Raw genomic sequence first — 21338 nt, 5'->3', positions numbered from 1 at the left:
GGCAGAGCTTATGTTTGGTGATTTCCTTCTTGAGTAACCAGCATATTGATGGAAAACCTTTGTGTCTGCATGTTTTAGACTGCAATGTGCCGTAATGACACTTTGTACAGTCAAGTTTTGGACTTGTGTTTGGGACTTAGGGATCCTGGAATAAATACTTGCTTATACTTTTTAAAGGTAAAACCTGTAGTATTTTTTAACACGTCAGGTATTGCAGTGTAAACTTACACTGCTTGTCTGTGTCTTTCGTTCTTTTAACACGAGGATGTTAAGGGGTTGATCTATGTGCGCTTCCTGATAGCACAATAATGTTTTAACCTTTTGTCATAAATACTTAGGATGTATTAGAAACATATTTAATTCGTAATGCAGTTTAATTCAAGAATCTTGCTTTGCATTTGATTATATAGTTGGGATGCTGTCTATGAGAGAGAACTGCAAACTTTCCAAGAATATGGAGATACAGGAGAAATCTGGTGAGTTAGAAAAAATAGTGGAATTATGATTCAGAAGAGTGAGTGTGTGTGTGTGTGTGTGTGTGTGTGTGTGTGTGTCTTTTAAGTGTTTATCCCAAAGGAAAACAGCCTAAAATTCTTGGGAACTTTGGACTGATTCTAGCTTTAGTGGATAGATTTCAAGAATCTCTTCTCCCACTTTTAATGGTCCAGACTTAAATTGAATGACTATGCAGGTATCCCCCAGCTTTTTGAAAATGCACATTATGCCCCTCGGCTTTTATGAAAGACTTACATTAGTATCTGTAAGTACGTGAAAGAAATCTGAAGATTTTTACTTTAAAAAAAAAAAAGTTTTTTTTTTAATGTTTATTTATTTTTGAGAAAGAGACAACATGAGTGGGAGAGGGGCAGAGAGAGAGGGAGACACAGAAGCTGAAGCAGGCTCCGGGCTCTGAGCTGTCAGCACGGAGCCCGACGTCGGGTTGAACTCAGGAACCATGTGATCATGACCTGAACCGAAGTTGGCCACTTAACCGACTGAGCCACCCAGGTGCCTGAAGCTTTTTACTTTTGCACAAAATGGTGAAGAACAAAACTAGCATTCACCGTTTGTCTTGCAGTGAGCCCTTAGAGAGGCAGTGCACACCCCTAGCAGCAAGAGTTGTGCTGCCAAGCTCCTTCCCCGGGAACTATACTCAGCATCCCAGCATCAAGCCGCCATGGCTTTGAACAGTGTCTGTGAGCGTCTGTGCTTTTTCTTGATTTATTTTGTGCATCTGTTAGCAAGATGTGTCTTAAGGTATTAGGCCTAAGAGAGGTTATTTTTGGGGTCTGGGAATGCTCACAAAATTTTACCGTATAAATTACTGGTAATTGCTTCTTTGCTTTGTGCCATTTTGCCACAGGAAAGATTTCATAGCAATGTTCTACTTGCGGTTAGAGGGGGGAAACCTGTGTTAGGAAGTTACTGTCATCCTGTGATTGTCCTTGTTCAATAAGCAATGAAATTTTGAGCCATGCACGAGTGTTAGTGCTGATGTAGAGAAACATTAATAAATAGCATATTGACTTTATCTATTCTATTCTATTCCATTGGGGGTGTTTTCTCCTAAGTACTATTCGAGGTGAAGTTTAAGTAGTCACAGATGCTACTTCTTACTTTCAAAAAAGACTTACTTGAGCGTATGGAATAAGCTGCTTAAATAGAATCTAGTTGTAAACTTTGCTCTGTATTCCTCTGGTATCTGAGTAACGGATTCTCTGTTTCTAATAGGTTTGGAGAAGAGAGTATGAATCGGCTAATAAGGTGGATGCAAAAACGCGAGATTCCATTGGACGCTTCAGTGCTTGATATTGGAACTGGAAATGGTGTTTTCTTGGTTGAACTTGTTGGTACTTTTAGTATTCATGTGTTAAAGCCAAATTTTAAAATGAAATTAAAAACAAATCTTGCGAATGAGGATATTAACCATGTGAGTCTAAAGTAGCAGAGCAGTCGTAGCACCTTCTTTGAGGAGTCACATGGTACGGAAGGAGGCCGCGTGGATTGTGAGAAGGCAGGGCATCTGAGCGCTCGTCTTGGCCCTTCTGGCCTTAACCTTGAGCTTCAGCAAGCCACTTAATTTCTCTGGGTGTAGGTTCTTTCTGAAAACTTTTGAGTGGGTGATCTTAATTGGTTTCTTCTAGCTCAGAACTCTGGAAATCTGTGTGTACGAAAGAATGAAGCCTTTTTACATTTCTGGTAGGACATAAATACTTTATCTTAGGTGAGCGTATGGTTCGAAAAGAGTGTTCTGTCCGTGGAACTGAGTTTCGGCACAGGTTCTACTACAAACTAAACGATCGTTGAGTGCCTGTAGTGTGCTCATTGCTGTGGCATGTACTATGGTGGAAATGATAATACACCCCCTCTTAGATGGCTCTACTGTCTTAATTTGTATGGGTATACACATAATGGTGAAATTTGTTGAATGACTTCCATGGGCCAAGGCTTGTGCTGGGCACTGGCAGCCTGAAAATGTAGACCTTGTGCTTGAGTTGTTCTAGTTTAGTAGAGGATGGGTGGACACAGAAACCGTTAACACCGTAGCTTGACGTGTGCGATATTAGATAACTGTGTGTAGAAAAGAGTGATTAGCTTTGGGGAAAAGGGGTAGGAAGGGTCTTGGAGGAGCTAATACCCAAGCTGGATGGAAATTGCACAGGCAGAGTGTAGTGAGTGTGGGTGGGGTGTAAGAGAGAAAATTTCAAGCAATGGAAACAATGTTGAAAGGCATGAAGGTTTGAGGGTGCTTGGGTGGCTCAGTTGGTGGAGCATGAGAACTCTTGATCTTGGGGTTGGGAGTTCGAGCCCCATGTTGGGTGTGGAGATTGCTTAAAAAAAAAAAATAAAAAAATCTCAAAAAAAGAAGACGTGAATGTTTGAAGCAGCATAGCATGTACTGGGACTGTAAATAAATTGGTACATTAGAATATAAAGTGTATGTTCGAGATGGACAGAGTTGAGGATTAAGTTAAAGGTAGGAGCCATACATGTCATGCCTAATAGGTTAGATTTTACTTTTAGGCTACGGGGAGCCATTAACATTTTACTTTTTTTTTTTTATTAGCAATTTTTTTTAATGTTTATTTTTGAGAGAGAGAGAGAGAGAGAGAGAGCGAGAGCGGGGGAAGGGCAGAGAGAAAGGGAGACAGAATCTGGAGCAGGCTCCTGGCTCTGAGCAAGCTGTCAGCACAGAGCCTGACACGGGGCTTGAACTCACAAACCGTGAGATCATGACCTGAGCTGAAGCCGGATGCTTAACCAACTGAGCCTCCCAGGCACCCCAACATTTTAATTTTTATGTATTTATGTACTTTGAGAGAAGGAGTGCTAGTGGGGAAGGGGCAGAGAGGGAGGGAGAGAGAGAGTCCCAAGCAGGCTCTACATTGTCAGTGTAGAGTCTGACATGGGGCTGGATTCCACAAACTGTGAGATTGTGACCTGTGCCGAAATCAAGAATTGAATGAACGCTTAACTGAGCTACTCAGGAGCCCCACCATTAAAATGGTTTTTTGTTTGTTTTTTGTTTTCCCCCACCATTAAAATGTTTTAAGCAGTGGACTATGATTAGAAAAATTTATAGTAAATGTTTTTGAAACATCAGGGTGTAGCACATATGTGTTAAAGTGCACAAATCAGAAGTGTGTGGCTCAGTGAATTATCACAAAGTGAACGCACCTGTGGTCACTTATGAACTATCACCCTGGTCAAGAGGTAATGTGTTATAGACTCTAGAAACTCCCCTGAACTCCCCGGCAGTCCTTTCTAAATTACTCCCTCCTTCCTTTCTAGAAGTAACCATTAATCACAAAGAATTTTAACATCAAAAGATCAGTTTGCTTGTTTTTGAATGTATGAATGGAAGACTCGGGTATATATTCTTTCTAGTGTCTTCTGCACGTTCTGTGAGAGTCACTCAAGTTGTGTGTAGGAGTAGCACGTTCATTTTCACTGCTGTGTAAAGTTTTTTTGTTTGTTTTTACGAGATGTTACGAACCTACACCTTTGTTTAATTACTTTTCAGTTAGTTTAGATCCTGGAGGGGTACAGCATTGCACGGAGTCGTGGCCAATGGCTTTAGCAGGAAGGTTCCTTCGGAATTTGGCACGAATCGTGCCACTGTTTCCATGAGCACGTTACTTTCCTCCAGGTTGCTCTGCTTTTGTTTGGTTTGCCACCAGGAGTCACTGTGTTGTTCTTGGCTTTGTACACATAAGCACATCTCTTGCCTAGATAGAATTCAGTTTCATTTCGAGCATAAACACCTTCAATTTTAAGAAGAGCTGTGTTCTCCCTGTGGTTCTGGACACTCTGCTTACAGCCAGCAAAAATACCCTTGGACCACAGCCTTCCAGACATATTTGTCATTTTAGGAGTCCTGTTCCCAGCAGGCCTCCACAGGTTCCAAGATGGCGGAAAGAAAGGGCTGTATGATATTTAATTATATTGCAGTTTTATTTATTCATGCTCTTGTTTACCTGTAGATTCTTTTGGATTTTAATGGTTTATTTGTAAAGGCTAATGATTTATCCTTTGGGACTAGTAGTTTAAGTAGATTCTTTTAGATTTTTTCACATATATAGTTGATTCTTGAACGACATGGGTTTGAACTATGTAGGCCCACTCATTTGTGTTTTTTTTTTTAATAAATATATATACGGTACTGTAAATGTATTTTCCTTATAATTTTCTTTTTTTTTTAAGTTTATTTATTTATTTTGAGAGAGCGAGTGAGTGCAAACATGGGAGGGGCAGAGAGAGAGGGGGAGAGAGCAGGCTCCGTGCTGTCATCGTGGAGCCTGATGAGGGGCTTGAACCCATGAACCATGAGATCATGACCTGAGCTGAAATCAAGAGCTGGATGCTTAACTGACTGAGCCACCCAGATGCCCCTCCTTATGATTTTCTTAATAACGTTTTCTTTTCTTTAGCCTACTTTATTGTAAGAATACAGTGTGTGATACACGTACAAAATATGTGTTCACTGTCACGTTATCTGTAAGGTTTCCAGTCAACAGTAGGCTGTCAGTAAAGTTTTGTGGGAGTCAAAAGTTAAATGCGAATTTTTGACTCAGCACTCCTAACCCCTGTGTTGTTCAGTGGTTAACTATATAATTATGCAGACTGTGAATAATGGCAGTTTTAGTTCTTCCTTTCCAAGCCTTTATAACTTTTTTCCTCTTATTACACTGTCTGTGACCTCTAGTAGAATGTTGAAAAGATCTGATGATAGAAGACTTCCTCGTCTTTTTTTCCCTCTTTCAGAGATTACTTTGAATATTTCACTGTTAGGTATGATGTTAGCTTGTAAATTTGTTATTTGTTTTGTAGATCAGTTAGTACCAGATTAAAGAAGTTTCCTCCTATTCCTCCTTTGCTAAAAGAGAGAGAGAGAGTGTGTGTGTGTGTGTGTGTGTTTCTCATGAATCTTGTAATTTGTCAAATGTTTTTCCTTTATCTCTTTGAGATGATCATATGAGTTTTCTTCTTTAGGCTATTCGTGTTGGTGAATTACACTGATCATTTTCAAATGTTAAGTGCATCTCTGGAAGAAACCCAACTTATATGTATTATTGGATTCAGTTTGTTAATCTTTTGTTTAGGATTTTTGCAACTCTGTCCATGAGAAAGATTGTCTTGGTAATTTTCCTTTTTTGTAGTGTTCTTGTTAAGTTTTAGTATCAGGTTATGCCAGCGTCACTGAATAAAAATGTATTTATTGAAGAAGTTTATTAGTGATTAGTGCTTTTTTTCCTCTTAAATGTTTGGTAGAGTGGTGCCTGGGTGGCTCAGTTGGTTAAGTGTCTGACTTTGGCTTGAGTCATGATCTCACGGTTCATTGGTTCGAGCCCTGTGTCGGACTCTGCAATGACAGCACAGAGCCTGCTTGGGATTTTCTCTCTTACCATCTCTCTCAGCCCCTTCCCGATTCATTCTCTCTCTCTCTCTCTCTCTCTCTCTGTCTCTCTCAAAATAATTAAGTTAAAACTTTAAAAAAAGAATTAAAAAAACGGCAGAATTCACTGGTGAAGCCACCTAGATAGGTAGTCTTTTAAGGGAAGTTATTTTCTTTTTTAATGCGAACTTATTAGATGTATTTATGTAGAAAAGTGCTCATTAAGTATATAGGTTTTGCAAGATGAACCCTTTGTGTAACTCACCAGCCTGATCAAGAAATAAAACATTGTTAGCTCCATAGAAGTAGCCCCTTTGTGCGCCACCCCCCCCACCCCCATTCCCTTCTAAAGTTAACCACTATTTTGATGTCTATCATCATATGTTAGGCTGCTTTTGAGATTAGCTGTACTGGTTTCTCATTGTGGTTTGAATTAGCATTTCCCTAATAACTAAGGATGTTGAGCACCTTTTCACGTACTTACTTGCCATTCGCGTATCTTTGGTGAAATGGGTGCCACGTTTTTGGCCTATTTTTAAATTGGGTTGTTTGTTTACTTACTGTTAAGATTTGAGGATTCTTTATGTAATCTGGATATACGTTCTTTGCCAGGTAGGTGGTTTCTAAGTGTTTTCTCCCATTCTTTGGCTTCTTTCTTTATTCTTTTTTTAACGTTTTAATTTTTTTTTGAGAGAGAGAGAGACAGATAGAGGCAGAGAGAGAGAGGGAGACACAGAATCTGAAGCAGGCTCCAGGTTCTGGGCTGTCAGCTCAGAGCCCGATGTAGGACTCGAACCCATGAATGCGAGATCATGACCTGAGCCGAAGACGGATGCTCAACTGACTGAGTCACCCAGGAGCCCCCTTTTTTTAATTCTCTTAATAGTATCTTCTGAAGGGTAGGAGTTCTTGATTTTGATGAAGCTTAAAAAAAAGTTTTTTAACTTTTTTCTCATGGATTGCTTTTGTTGTCATAATAAAGAACTTGTTGCCTAACCCAGGGTCACACAGATATTCTCCTATGTTGTCTTTTGAAAGTTTAAAGTTTTACCTCTTATGTTTAGATCTGTGATTCTTTTGGAGTTAATTTTTCTGTAAGGCTTGAGATACTGGTTGAGGTTCTTTTTCTCTGGCATATGAATGTTGAATTGTTCCATCAGTTTTTGAAAAAATTGTCCTTTGTCCATTACATTGAGTTTTACCTGTTTTTGGCGTGATGTACATGGTAATACGGTTATGCGCTTTATTTTTTTTCATCTGGCTTCTGCTGAACTTGGATTTGTGAGGTTCCTCTTTTCAGACATGGCTTTCAGTATTTCACTGTTCATTTCATTGTACTATATGAAAATACCACAATTTAATTATTTAGTCACTCATTCATTTATACATTCGTTCTCCCGTAGGTGGAGAAACATTTGGGCTGTTTCTAGTACTGGATTATTACCAATACTGCTAAACCGTTTTCCAAAATGGTTGTACTAGTTTATGCTCTGACCGGAGTGTGTGAGAAGTCCATTCTTGCGAGCACCTGGTCTTGTCAGTGATTCTACAATTATGATTATGACATAACAGTGATTATGAAATTACACGATTTCCGTGATTCTCGGGGGTGTGTAGTGGTATCTCATTGTTTTATTATTTCCTGGTGACTAGAGATGTTGAGCATCTTTTCATACGCGTTTTGGCCATTTGGCTATTCTTTCTGGTGAAATGCCTGTTTAAGTTTTTTGCTTATGTTAAAATTGAGGTGCCTGTGATTTTCTTATTGATTTGTAGGAGTTCTTTATATATTTTGGGCATGTGATCTTTGTATTGCCAGTATCTTCATCTAGTGCATCTAGTTTAATATATAATTTAATAAATTATTAGTGTTTTTGAATGTTGTGTATTAAACCTTGCCTACCCAGCGTCATAAAGATATTTTCCTGTGTGTTCTTCTAAAAGCTTTATTGTTTTCTTCACATTTAGGTTCTGATCAATTGTTGTATATGTTGTGAGGTATAGGTTGAGGTTTATTTTTTTGCTCGTGATTATCCAGGTAACCCAGCACCATGTATTGAAATGTCCATCCTTTCCCCCCGGCAGTTCTGTTATAAGCCATATAGTGGTGTGTGCTTGGGTCTGTTGCTGGATCCTCTGTTTTATTCCTTTGAGACTGTTCGCTTATATGCCAGTGCCTTGCTGTCCTGATTTCATGTTTGGTTGATGTCAATTCTCCAACACTGATCTCTTTTCCATTGTTGTCTTGGCTGTTGTTAGTTAGCTTTTTCCATATTCATTTAAATTTTAGAATAATCTTGTCACTTTTCAGGAAAAAAAAGAACACCTGGCATTTTGATTAGGGTCGCACTGAATTTACAGGTTAATTCAGGGAGGATGCATATTTATTTAAAGTTTAAACTCATTACCTTTTGGGGGAAAAAAAACAATAGGATCTTGGTTAGGATTGCATTGAATTTGGGGAGGATTTAGACCTTAACAGTATTGAATCTCTGAATCCACAAGCATGATATGTTCCTCCATTTATTTAGCTGTTTATATTCTACCAGTAATATTTTGTAGTTTTCTCTGTAGGGGTCTTCCATATCTTTTCTTGGATTGATCCTTAGTTGTTTGTTGTTGCAGTTGTTATTGTTATGCTTGTAAAATGTATTTTCTAATAGTTCATTGCTAGGAAATAGAAACAAAACGACAGGTGTTTCTATTAATCTTGTATCCAGTAATTCAGAAATTAATTCTAATAGTTTATTTATAGATTCTTTTTGATTTTCTCAAATATAGTAATGTAATATAGTTTTATTTCTTTAATTCCAACTTTGATGTCTTGTTTATTGAAATGCTATGTAGTCTGTTTATTTATTTGAGAGAGCGCGCACTCAAGTGGGGGAGTGGCAGAGAGAGAGAGGGAGAGAGAATCCCAAGCAGGCTCTGCACTGCCAGTGGAGAGCCTGATGGGGGCTCGATCACATGAACCATGAGATCATGACCTGAGCTGAAATCAAGGGTTGGACACTTAACCGACTGAGCCACTGGGGCGCCCTGAAGTGCTGTGTGCTCTTGAATACATTGTTGAATAGAAACGAATAGAATGAAGGCAGGTAGCTTTGTTAACACTGCCTAGTATAAGAGAAAAGGTTCTATTTTTCACTATTAAAAATGATGTCAGCTATAGGTTTTTATAGATGGTCTTTATCAGATTGAGGGTGTTCCTTTATATCCCTAGTTTTTAATCATGAATGGGGGTTGAATTTGATCAGCTGCTTTCTTTGATATCCACTGTGATGATTAGAGGATTTTTCTTCTTGATTCTGTTAATGTTGAATTGATTGATTTGGGGGAGACGGTGTCTTTATTTTTTTTGACATTTTTATTGAAATAATTTTGGGGATTGATTGTTCATTTTTTAAAAATGTTTATTTATTTTTGAGAGAGAGACCGAGAGAGAGAGTGTGAGCTGAAGAGGGGCAGAGAGAGGGAGACACAGAATCCGAAGCAGGCTCCAGGCTCTGAGCTGTCAGCACAGAGCCCGACGCGGGGCTCGAATTCACAAACCGCGAGATCGTGGCCTGAGTGAAAGTCGGAGGTTTAACGTTTAACCGACTAAGCCACCCAGGCGCCCCTCCTGTGGGTCTTTTTCTAATGTCAGTTTTTCCCCCTTGGTTTCTGGTCATTTGTTATTTCCTTGAATGTCTGCCTATTTTCTTCTGAGTACCAGAAACCAAATGTGAAAAATGTTGGAGATAGTTTGAGGTTTTGGATGACTGTTCTAAAAACCTAAAACGTCTATATATGATATTTTTATAAGTGCTGTTATAAGAACAAACAGACATGGGAGAAGAGGGAACTGGTAGGAGTCAATTATTAATAGAATTATCCTGGGTTCCTGATGGGGAAGGAATTGAGGCAAACTGGGAGAAAATGAAGATCTCGAAGAGTATGGAGTGAGACAGCTTTAAGAGTAGAAGATTGGTGTCATTTGCAACAACGTCGATGGAACTAGAGGGTATTTATGCTATTAGAGAAAGACAAATGTCATATGACTTCACTCATAGGAGGACTTTAAGATACAAAACAGGTGAACATAAGAGAAGGGGAGCAAAAATAATACAAAAACAGGGAGGGGGCAAAACATAAGAGACTTAAATATGGAGAACAAACAGGGTTACTGGAGGGGATTTGGGAGGGGGGATGGGCTAACTGGGTCAGGGGCATTAAGGAATCTACTCCTGAAATCATTGTTGCACTAGATGCTAACTAACTTGGATGTAAATTAAAAAACTAAATAAAGACTGAAAAAAAAAAACCCCAAAAGAAAAACAAAACAAACAAAAAGAGTAGGAGGTTGGCATCAAAGACCTTTAGATTAAAAAGAAAAATAGTCAAAGGTGGCAAAATTCTGTGCAAAACAATCAACATGTTACTAGAGTTCAGGAATCAGTCACTTAGTGTTGAAAAGTCTAGGGAGTCTTAATGGATGGTGTTGGCATATGTTAAGTTTTGAGGGAAAGAAATTGTGTAAATATTGAAGAGCAGGAAGAGAATTTTAGACTACACTGTACTTTTCAGCTGCTTTTCTCCAAGTTTCCTTTGAAATGACCTTGAGTCTGATTGTTCTAAAAATGTTCAGCATAGTGTTAGGGGTGGGGGTGAGGAACAGACGCCATCATACTTTTCCCACAAGCTCACACACCCTAGGTGGATTCATATGGCTGGGAAGCAGTGGGGACTATAGCTTTAGGCTCAAAACTCTCAGATCCAGTGAGCCTTCATTCTTTGAGAATTTTAATACCTGCCCTCACATGTGTTTTGTAAACACTTCAAAAACAAAAAAGTACATGTGTAAGGTGTTGAATAATCACATGGCTGGATGTAGAATTGCATAATTTATAATCACACTTGAAGGAAAATTTTTCAAGAATTTACTACGTATGCATTTTATTTATTTGTATAACTTAATTGTGTTAAGTAAAATTAATGACAGATTTATGTGTGAATTAGAGCATATCCACATCAGAAGTTAACGTTACATTTTTCTGCTTGAGGGTAAAAATATCGTATGTACATTCTCATGATCTTTGAGAGAATGAATTTTCTTTTGAAATTGAAATCAAATACTGTGAAAACAGATGAATTGTCATTTGATGTAAATTCAGACTCTTAGTTTCTATTTAGATCTACAACAAAATTTAAACAGTGTAGATTATTGGATAGTATATGTCACTTGATCTATTAAATAAAACAGTCCCGGTCCTAAAGGAATATTATAATTCATAAGCAAAGCAGTATGTTAAAACTTCATTTTAAACTAAAGTATAAAATTGTTTCTCTGTCTCTAGGCAAAATTTGGATTTTCTAATATTACTGGAATTGATTACTCTCCTTCTGCAATACAGCTTTCTGGAAGTATTATAGAGAAAGAAGGTTTATCTAACATTAAGTTGAAGGTAACTATTATATTACTATAACTTATTTGTAATAAAAGTGACAAAGTTTAAACATTTCTAAAATATATTTGTTGACAATATCTTTTGAACTCATAAATTGAGGGTTCATTATAAATAATCCAAATTGAAACATTTTTAAGTAACTATTAAAATTTTGAGTCTAGTCAGCTTGGGGAAGTGATTTTCTCTTCTTTCTTGTGTGCAAGTGTGTTCTTTCACGTTTGCAAACGCAAATCGTAGCTAACTTTGCATTACCTAGATCAAAAAATTTGATTTTGCCTATTTTATGCTTTTGCCTGGATAGCTGATAGCCCTTCATTTAGTCTGAGACGAAACTCTGAGTTTCCATTGCTATTACTGCTATTACCATTCACCTCTTGTACTAACCCCAAACCCGAGTTGTTATCCTTGATTCTTCTCTCTCCTTTAAGTGTGGCTTCTAATTCTCTTGGTTTTATCTTCGGAGTCCGTCAGGCAGGTGACCGTTCCTTGCTGTCTCCACCGTTCTCTCCTGAGTCCAGGCTCCATCGTTTCTTGCCTGTGTGGCCACAGTGGCCTCTTACTTGGCCTCTCCGTTGCCGCTCTTGCCACGCCACCGTCCACGACCACGGGTCAAGCGGAGTGGTCTTTTAAAATACCAGCTCGCGTCGCTGCTTTGCTCACAAGTCTCTAAGGGCTTCCCCATTGCATTGAGAGTGGAATCTGAACCCCCCACCGCGCCTCGCGAAGCCCCTCGTTTCTTACCTCTTTTCCTTTTCGTCACCTGTGTTCCAGTCGTGCTGGCTGGCTCTCTGCTCCTGAAACATGTCTAGTCTGTTCTTCTCCGGTCTTTACACCTTCTGCTCTCTGCCTAGAATATTCTTGTCTCAGATCTTAGCTTACGTGGCTCATTCTCATCAGTCAGATCTGTGCTCCAATATCACCTTCTTGGGTCTTTCTTTACTGCGTTTTCCACACCATTTCTCTTCCTAGTCGCTCACTGTCTTCATCATTCTGTTTTTATTGTCTTCATACCACTTTATCTAGAATTATTTGTTCAGTTCATTTACTTGTCTGTTTCTTTAGAGAACGTAAGATACCGCTTCTCGGCCTTTTGGCTAAGATCGGATGTAGAGAACGTAAGCTGTGTTCTCATACAGGGTCCCTTTTCTTTTTCGTTTACTGTCATGTTCCCGGTGACTGGAAAGTCCCTGAAGAGAACAGGTGTTCACGAAATACTTACTGAATAAATGAGCACTTTTATGCAGACATTTCGCATAGGAGCTTCTCTAAACTTAGCTCGTAGCAATGGTAGTCATTTTTTGCTTCAGGGATCCCGAATACTTTGGTGTGAGGGAGGAGGGGAAAAAACCCATGTTCAGACGCAAGGAAACAAAATCCACATTTTTAAATCAGAGTGTTTTCGGTAACATGCTATTTATGGTTCCTGCATTAAGTGTGTGTGAATAATCATGAGGTGATTACTTTTTCAAAGCAGCTGTTCAGAATTAAGTCCACTGGCCAGTCATTGTGACCATTCAGTGAAGCCGAGGCAGGTCACCACGGCAGACGCCCCTCACGCGTTCAGAGGCGATGGCGAATGAGTGTGCTGTGCTCGTGTAGGACTTTCACGACCCAGAGCGCACGCTTATCCCGTGAAGTCACGGCAGTGTAAAGAGTCGCTTCATTCCTTAAGCTTCAAGCCGTTCCTTACATCCATTCGTTTCTTTGGGAGCTGCCGAGTCAGGGCCAAAGAACTTCCGATTTACCAAGTTTACTTTACATCACACAGCTGGTAATATCAGCCAGAAGGCGTCTTCCTTCTAATGACCCGTTTGAGTGCCACATACTTTTTGTCATCTTTAAGAATGCGTCAGATATTTTTTTTTTTACGTTTATTTATTTTGAGAGAGCGAGCGAGCGCACGCGAGAGCGCACTCATGTGCCTGCACGTGAGGGGAAGGGGGAAGGGGCAGAGAGAGAGAGGGAGAGAGAGAGAATCCCAAGCGGGCTCTGCGCTGACAGTGCAGGGCTCGAACTCACGAACTGTGAGATCATGACCTGAGCCGAAATCAAGAGTCGGATGCTTCACCGACTGAGCCACCCAGGTGCCCCCCAATATTCTGCTTTTTGACAGAAATAACTTTTTCATCAACCAGGCTTGCGAGCTTCATTATGTGCTGGTGTTATTAGGCAGTACACCTGGCTTTGATTTGTTTCCAAATTTGTAGAGATTTGGAATGTCCAGGAAACACTTGTCAGTCTCTCTTACCGATCTTAGCTTTAATGGTCTTGGAATGACGCGCATAAAAGTTAGCTATAAAGTCGGAGGTATGCTTATTGTATGTAAAATGCCATCGTAATTAATTGGTCCTTTTAGCTATAACCTTTTACAGATTGTCACGTAGATTCGGTAAAAACTGTATGTTAATCGTTCTCACAAAGACGTTGATTTTTAATATAGGTAGAAGACTTTTTGCATCTTTCCACAGAGCTGTCTGGATTTCATATTTGTGTTGACAAGGGGACTTTTGATGCCATAAGCCTTAATCCTGACAGCGCAATTGAGAAGAGGAAGCAATATGTGAAATCCCTCTCCAGGGTGTTGAACGGCAAAGGCTTTTTCCTAATAACCTCATGTAATTGGACCAAGGAAGAGTTGCTAAACGAATTCAGTGAAGGTAAATGGTCACCTGTTGTTTAAACGTGTGCTTACCTCAGGTTTAACGTACTTCAATAGGTTTTCTTTCGCTTGGTGTTTGAGGGCTTTACTTTTCCATTTGTGGGAATTGCCTGCTTCTCTTCTCTTTTATCTGTATACGCAAAGGACAAAGAAATAATACCCAGAGACCCAGAGTCCTTTCCACAATTTTCCAAGAAATCCTGGCAGTTAGGTGCTGTGCTAACATGAGCCTGTGAAACCTCAGTTCCTTGATTAAGCTGCGTACTCTCGGACAGAGAGCACGCGTACCGTGCCCGGCCCCAGTGTGCTCGGGTTCTGGGAGCCGGTGATGCACAAATGCAAGTAGTATTTTGTAAACATCTTACGTGGTGAGAGTTTTCACTCTGTAGATACTTTCTTTGTCTTGCTAATGGTCATTCAGGTATTTGGGATTTATCTTCTTTTCAGCTTAACGTAGAACAATTCTTTTCAACGTGGCACAGAAACAAAAGGTAGGGACTCTGTGGTAGAAATATGACCTGTTAACTCTTGGGGAAATCTCTTTTTCATGGTTTTGGTTCCCAGACAGGAACCTTTTTCGCCCCATTAGGGAAGTATAATTAGTCCCGTGTCTACTAAGTGGGGATCTTGTGAGAATCGAGAATCTATAACCTATACACAAATATTTTGAGAGCTTCGGCAGACTGTTCCTTGCATATCTTAAGGAATATATTACCTGCCAATTTATTCATGCAGTGCACAGGTGCTTCTGGGAAAGTACCTTGAGAGTCCAGAACTAGTGTTTGCTTGGTTTTTTTTTTTTTTTTTCATAGTCCCTTTTTCAGATTAGTATGGAGTTTTTTAAAGAAATGAGAGGAACTTTTAGGATGGAATGTTAATAATAAAGGCTACGCTACTAAATTTTTGTTAAATTTGAACCTCAGTTGTCCCAAGCTAATGGGAAATGAATTTATAACCGTTTTGCATGCACTTTATCTTAGAGTTTGTTTTCTTTTTTGGTAGTAAGGGAATAGGCGGTGGGAGGGAGCGCAGTTAACACATGTCTTTTTGTGCCCATTCAGTGACTTCGGCACGTTATATAATGTAAAACCTGAAGTGTTTGAGGCTTGAAATGTGAGCTTGTGGTTTCATTACTACTGCCTCTGGAAAACAAGAATTATATGTGATTTATTGTCCTGTACTTCGTGCCATTAATTTTACTATCTTCCATGTTAAATTTGTTTCCTTTAGAACCGTTGGGGCCCCGTATCCATAGTCTTTCCCAGTTCCAGAAGCTTGACAGTTTTAATAAATGCTCGAAGTGAACACTGTGTAGGGCAAGTTTCTTTCCCGGTTCTTAAATACAGGTGTTCTCTTTTACCCCTGGAACCACCAGACAAAAACATATTTGTCTGTCTTTGATAATGAGGAACAGACTTGAGCCTGGTAAAGAGTCCTTAAAATCGTGTCTGTGTCTGAGAACCACTTTAACTTATGTTCAGTTTTAGAGCTTAATACAGAGTTTAAATAAGCAAAATGTTACAACAGGAAATGTTAAATATGTACAATTGAAGACATTTTTAGCCATGTGTCTCTGAGAATATGGTGTTTGGAGTTGGGCACCGAACACTCACAGAATACGTGTGTCACTGCTGAGGGTCTTGGCAGTAGCTTCTCAAGATTGGCTCCCATGGTCCCTTTTGCGTAGAATGAAGCTTGCTTACCGGTCTTTAAAGACTTTTTGCTTCTTTCCTTATCTGAAACATAAATGTTCATAAAACTGTTGAAATCTTGTACTTTTCCTTCACAGCCATATCTGTATAAACATTTTATGTTGTCATTTGTTTTGGTGAGGATTACCGGAATTATTTGCCAGATATTGGGGTGTTCTACTTTGATGTCCAAGGAACTGGACTTTCTTAAAACTACTGAATTAAAAACATTCCCGAAAACCTATTTTACCATAAAAGTAATCTAAATTCGTTATGAAAAAGACTGAAAAATGTCAATAACCCCAACACATAAGCATATAGATTAAAATAACTAAAAGTGGGGTGCCTGGATGGCTCGGTCGGTTGAGCTTCTGACTCTTGATTTTGGCTCAGGTCACGATCCTGAGCCCCACGTCGGGCTCCGCATTGAGAGTGAAGCCTGCTTAAGATTCTTTCCTTCTGCCTCCCCCCCTCCCCCCCACGTGCACTCACACGTGCTCTCTCTCCTAAATTAAAAACAAAAACAGGGGCGCCTGGGTGGCGCAGTCGGTTAAGCGTCCGACTTCAGCCAGGTCACGATCTCGCGGTCCGTGAGTTCGAGCCCCGCATCAGGCTCTGGGCTGATGGCTCAGAGCCTGGAGCCTGTTTCTGATTCTGTGTCTCCCTCTCTCTCTGACCCTCCCCCGTTCATGCTCTGTCTCTCTCTGTCCCAAAAATAAATAAAAAACGTTGAAAAAATAAAAAAAAAAAAAAAAAAACAAAAACAAAACAACAACAACAAAACTAAAAGCATTTGTTACCTATCACTGGAATACAACCACTTTTTAAGATTTTGGTGTATTATCTATTAAAATGTAATCACTTCAATTCTGTATAGTTAGTTTAAGGAGTTAAAAGATTAGTCCTGGAAAATTCACACAGACCTCTCCATTTTCTCCAAATTTCTATTATGAAGTATTTTAAGCCTGTGTAAAATTTCAGAAAACAGATAGATTTTGTGCCTGTATATCCAGCACAGTGGCTCCATTTAGAGGCCTGTCCTTCTTTGGAAAAGCTTTCTTATCAGTTTTAATGAGCATTTTAACATATGGTCATTTGTTAAAATTTGGTGCAGTTTGATTAAGAATGTGAGTTAGAATGCACAATGAAACCAAGTACAAGAGGCCAGTTGATGCCATAATATATATCCTGTTATATTTTTTCTGTTTATCAGAGCTATTTCAGCTGCAGCTCGAAAATGTGGACACCGCCCTTTCCTAGGGAAAAAAAAAATCGATCCTCCAAACTAATAGACCTATCACTGAAGGAAAACCCTGGTTAACTTCCCAGCCTTGTTTGTCCTGGTTTAAAATAATAAAATGTTAAATTTCCATTTTTTAAAAATGTTTATTTTTGAGAGAGAGAGAGCATGAGCAGGGGAGGGGCAGAGAGAGAGGGAGACACAGAATCCGAAGCAGGATCCAGGCTCTGAGCCATCAGCACAGAGCCCGAACGGGGCTCGAACTCACAAACCATGAGATCATGACCTGAGCCGAAGTCAGGCCTTAACCAACTGAGCCACCCAGGCGCCCCCAAATATTAAACTTCCATTTTATTTTGTAGTTCAGGAAAATGCCACGTTACCTCATTTTGATCTTTACAGAATCACTATGAGGTAGGTAGGGGCACCGGTATGTGTAACCTCCTCGCATTGAAAAGGAGGATCCTGGGGGCCTGTCTTTCACCTCGTGAAGTGGTCGAGCTGGGACTTGAACTCCTGACTGTTGAATCCATGTTAATTTAAAAACCACACGGTGCTTCCTTGAAAATTCCTACTTCCTTTTCTTCCCAGATTCTTAGTTCAGTTTGGGTCTTGGTCTTTGGTTACACCCTCTTTTTGTTGTGGTAAAACGCGTAGAAGGTAAGACTCGCCATTTAACCCTTTTAAAGTGTACTGCTCTGTGACATCGAGTGAGTACGTTGCCATTGTTGCTCAGCCATCACCGCCCTCCACCTCCAGAACTTTTTCACCACCGCCCGTCTGCAGAACGTTTTCATCGTCCGCAAACTCCTTTTCGCTTCCATGTTGTCTGACCCTTCGGTGTTCAATACTTCGGCGTGTGTGGTGTGGGTTAAGTCGCTGCAGAGGAAGCTCCCAGAACCGTTCCCCGCTACCTGGGATCGTCTCCGCGCACGGTGGCTCCTTCCTGCGAGGTGCTGCGGTAGACGGAGGGAGATACAGAGTCTGAGAGAGAAGAGACCAGAAGTGGGGGAAGGGAGGGAGGAGGGAAAGCCTCTTTCCTGCCGGTTGACTTCGGTCTTGCCTGCTGCTCGCTCAGTTTAAAGCGTCAGTGGGGACGCGCGCAGGGGAATTGAAAATGTACCACGTGAAATTCAGTCACGACTTGGAGTCTGCAATCATAGTTTCGCGAAAGGTTCTCGGGTACCTCGTTAATACAGACTTCCCTTCGCCGTGGGACTCAGCCCCTATTAAAAATATTTTAATCTTGTCTGACAGGGTTTGAACTTTTGGAAGAGCTGCCAACACCCACGTTCAGCTTTGGAGGCAGATCTGGAAACAGTGTAACAGCTTTGGTTTTCCAAAAAACGTGAGACTTTTCCCCGGACAAATTCAGTTAGCTTTGTTGAGAAGCTCCACATCAAAGTAGCCCTGACACAGAAAATGCACGTGCAAATACGTGCTTAGTAAGTACCGCAGGATGTGCACGTGTTGAATGGATACGGAGGGTCGGTAAAGATACGCGCCCACGGGGTGGTTGAGTTGTAGAGACCAACCGACAATCGTGTCAGGTTTTCTTTTGTACTTGGAATGTGAATCTTTTTCTCTTTGATTAAAACTTTTCTGTAACTGCTGAACAGTTAAAAACTTTAAAGCAGTAAATGAATTTACAGAAAGCTCGTGCTCTTGGTTTTTGTGCCTGGTGACGTTGGATCGAATGGAACTGCTTGTTCAGATTGGGTGAAACGACTCCAGGGCCAGGGTCGTAAACACCAGCCTTCTTCGTGTTTTATTAGACTGTTTGTGAAACGTCATAGGTACACTTACTGTTTGGGGTTGAATGGTGGTTATTTAAAAAAAAATTATTTAATACCCGGGAAAGTCCCCTAGTTTTCGTGTATACAATTAAAGTCAGATAAATGTGTGAGTTGATCAGGAAATATTTATTGAGCTTGTTTGTTGCCGCCGATGGGCTTTTTTTTTTCTTTTTTTTTTTTTTAACCCGCTTTGAGGGAAAAACAGGAAGTAGAAAAGACAACTAACAGATACTGTTATCTGCTGGCTCCGTGTTAAGTTACGTTATGTTACGTTACGTTACGTTACGTTATCGTATTAAATCAGCGAATCCTCCCGGTATCTTCTCAAGGTGTGTGTAACTTACTCCGGTCTCCGCTGGAAGGACGGGTACAGGGTGGAGCCGGGATTCTTTGGGTCTGACTCTTCCCCTGGCCGTTCCCCCGGCATATTCTGCTTCCCAGGTGCTAAGTAAGTCTCTGCCTTAATGGCAGTTGCGGCTCAGGGAGGGAGCCAGGCCTGGTCTGGAGAAGGCGCTGCCAGGGAAGTTAAGTAGGGTTTTCAGGAGCTCTGCCCCTCCCTTCTGGTGCCGGTGTTGGTCTGTGGACCGGAGCCGGCGAGCCGTCCGTCCTTCGTCGCTTTCCCCCACCTCCCTTTTGTCGTGACAGACTCTTCTGCGAAGGGGGGGTGTGTGAGCGAGATGTGTACCTAGAAGCCCCCGGGGACGCGGGGACAAAGATGTTCCAGTTAGGGCCGGTTAGCAAGAGAAACAGTATATTTCTTGACGTTTTTGAGAAGATCGCGTGACCACGTGACGCCATGGTCGCATTTGGGCTGATCCTTTAATACGGGAGCCGCTACACAAATTTGAAAGCGATACAGTTTTTGATGATTTTCAGCTCTTTGGGTCTGTGGGGTTTTTGTTTGTCTGGCGCATGTTCGTCCGGTAATGAGCGAGTCTGGCATCACAACCCTTTCTCTCTCCGTTTTGTCCCTGAGTGGGGTGGGGGGCGGGGTGGAGGGCAGAGGGGTTTGGTTTAGATCCACGTCGACCAGCCGTTAAGGTTGCTACCTGCCTGGCACGAGATAACCGCAGACATTTACACAAGCTTTCAACACAAATCCGATTGTTTGAAAAGCTCTCGTTTTTAACCAGAGTGGCTGAGAAGTTCCTTCAAAATACATGTGATTTACACCTGTGAAAAACTCGTGTTGATTTCACAAACCAGGCATGGGATCTTAACCCACAGAAACATGGTTTATCATTTACCAAGGAGGTTTGGTCTGTGTCGTGTTTTCGCGTTGCTCTTTCTTGATGTCAAATGTGACAGTAGGATGGAGGCACTTTTTTAGAATTTTGCGTGGCTCCGTGTGCTGTTTTCAAGCACTGCTCCGACAGACTGGGCTCTCCGTGCCGCCAGACGGGGACATGGGGTTTGATTCACTGATCAAACCCACCGAGCGGGTCTCCGTTGAAAAGCTCCTCGAGTCCCCCTCGGTGGGGGGCGGCGGCGGTGGTCCGTCCCGTTTGCGAAGATGAAGCGTTTGGGGGGGACCTTGGAGCTGTTGCTAAGCTTAGGAGAAGGGATTTGTCATCTCTCCCTGTCAGCGAATCATGCCGGGAGCCAGCCCCCCCAGAGATTGCAGTGACAACAAATGGAAGGTACCAGAATGCTAACAGTCAATTCGTGTTTCCAAATAATACCACACTTCCAAAACCAGGCCGGCAGGTGCCCCCAAGTTACCAAACCGGCCGCAAATATGTAACTCTTGCACTTCGGTCTGTTACGTCACGTGACCGTGTGGGGACCCGGAAGAAACGCGGTTTCGAAAGGGAGCGGTCAGTTCTGTGGCGAGCGCTGGTTTCTCTGGATGAGAAGTTGGAATTGCCGCTCTGTTTCATCAAAAGACGCTCTTATTTTGAGGAAACTTGTTTGAAATGCAAACGAAGTTTCTCTCTGGAGCCTGCACAGCTTCGTTGCTTCTCATTAGGACGTTGCAGCCGCAGTAGCCGGCCCTTCTGTGCTCAGGAGGTGCGCAGGCCGGTCCGAAGGGGTTTGAGGCCGAATGGGCCGGTGACACCGATGAACAAGTCGAAAGTTTTCAGAACATTTTGCTTGAAGCCAGGTGCACGAGTTAGAGTTGCTTTTTGGGACTGGCGTTTATGCAGATGAGAATCAAACCTGACACTACTCTTGGCAGCTTGACTGAAGCCATTTTAAAATCGTACAACTGTCCCTGAACGATCCCCCGCCCCCCTCCTCATTGTACTAGCAGCAAATTTTCCTTTCTTCTTCGTCTGCGGTATGGATGCGATTTTCTGTTATTTGGGGGAAAGAAGGGAGGTAAACCTATACAAAAAACGTTTAGTGTTTGCAATGAAGAATATGTTTTCAGTTCACTACTATTATTTTAAATTTTCTGTGATACTGTGATGTAGTAATGTAGTGTGTATATATATATATGTATGTATATGTTAATTTACATTCATCCCGAGTATAATGGAAGCTTTAATTTTTAAGAAACCTATATTAGCCTATAGCCTTTGAAATAATTTTCCTTAAATTGATCTGCAAAGAGAGTATCCCTGCCTGTGTCAATAGACTTTGATGTATGTTTTCTTAAATAATCT

General features: G+C 41.0%; 1 protein-coding gene across 4 annotated transcripts in view; it reads left to right on the top strand.

Annotated features, from left to right (window-relative positions):
* The window catches only part of EEF1AKMT2 (EEF1A lysine methyltransferase 2), a 70562-nt gene that overhangs the window by 810 nt on the left and 48414 nt on the right, over nt 1-21338 (top strand). For 2 of the 4 annotated variants that reach the window (XM_053910014.1, XM_019424676.2), the window contains exons 2-5: nt 411-476; nt 1732-1846; nt 11233-11340; nt 13784-14000. In XM_053910014.1, the coding sequence (XP_053765989.1) occupies nt 411-476; nt 1732-1846; nt 11233-11340; nt 13784-14000 (506 nt within the window). Of the gene's footprint in view, nt 1-410; nt 477-1731; nt 1847-11232; nt 11341-13783; nt 14001-16906; nt 17077-18190; nt 18591-21338 lie in introns of those variants that run through there. The other 2 variants (XM_019424675.2, XM_019424678.2) reach the window with 2 other exon arrangements.

This window comes from Panthera pardus, unplaced genomic scaffold (genome assembly GCF_024362965.1).
Source record: "Panthera pardus isolate Hobbes unplaced genomic scaffold, ASM2436296v1 HiC_scaffold_22, whole genome shotgun sequence".
In the NCBI taxonomy this organism is placed as follows: domain Eukaryota; kingdom Metazoa; phylum Chordata; class Mammalia; order Carnivora; family Felidae; genus Panthera; species Panthera pardus.
The sequence above is the reverse complement of the archived record's forward strand: the minus strand, read 5'-3'. Positions and strand labels throughout refer to the sequence as shown.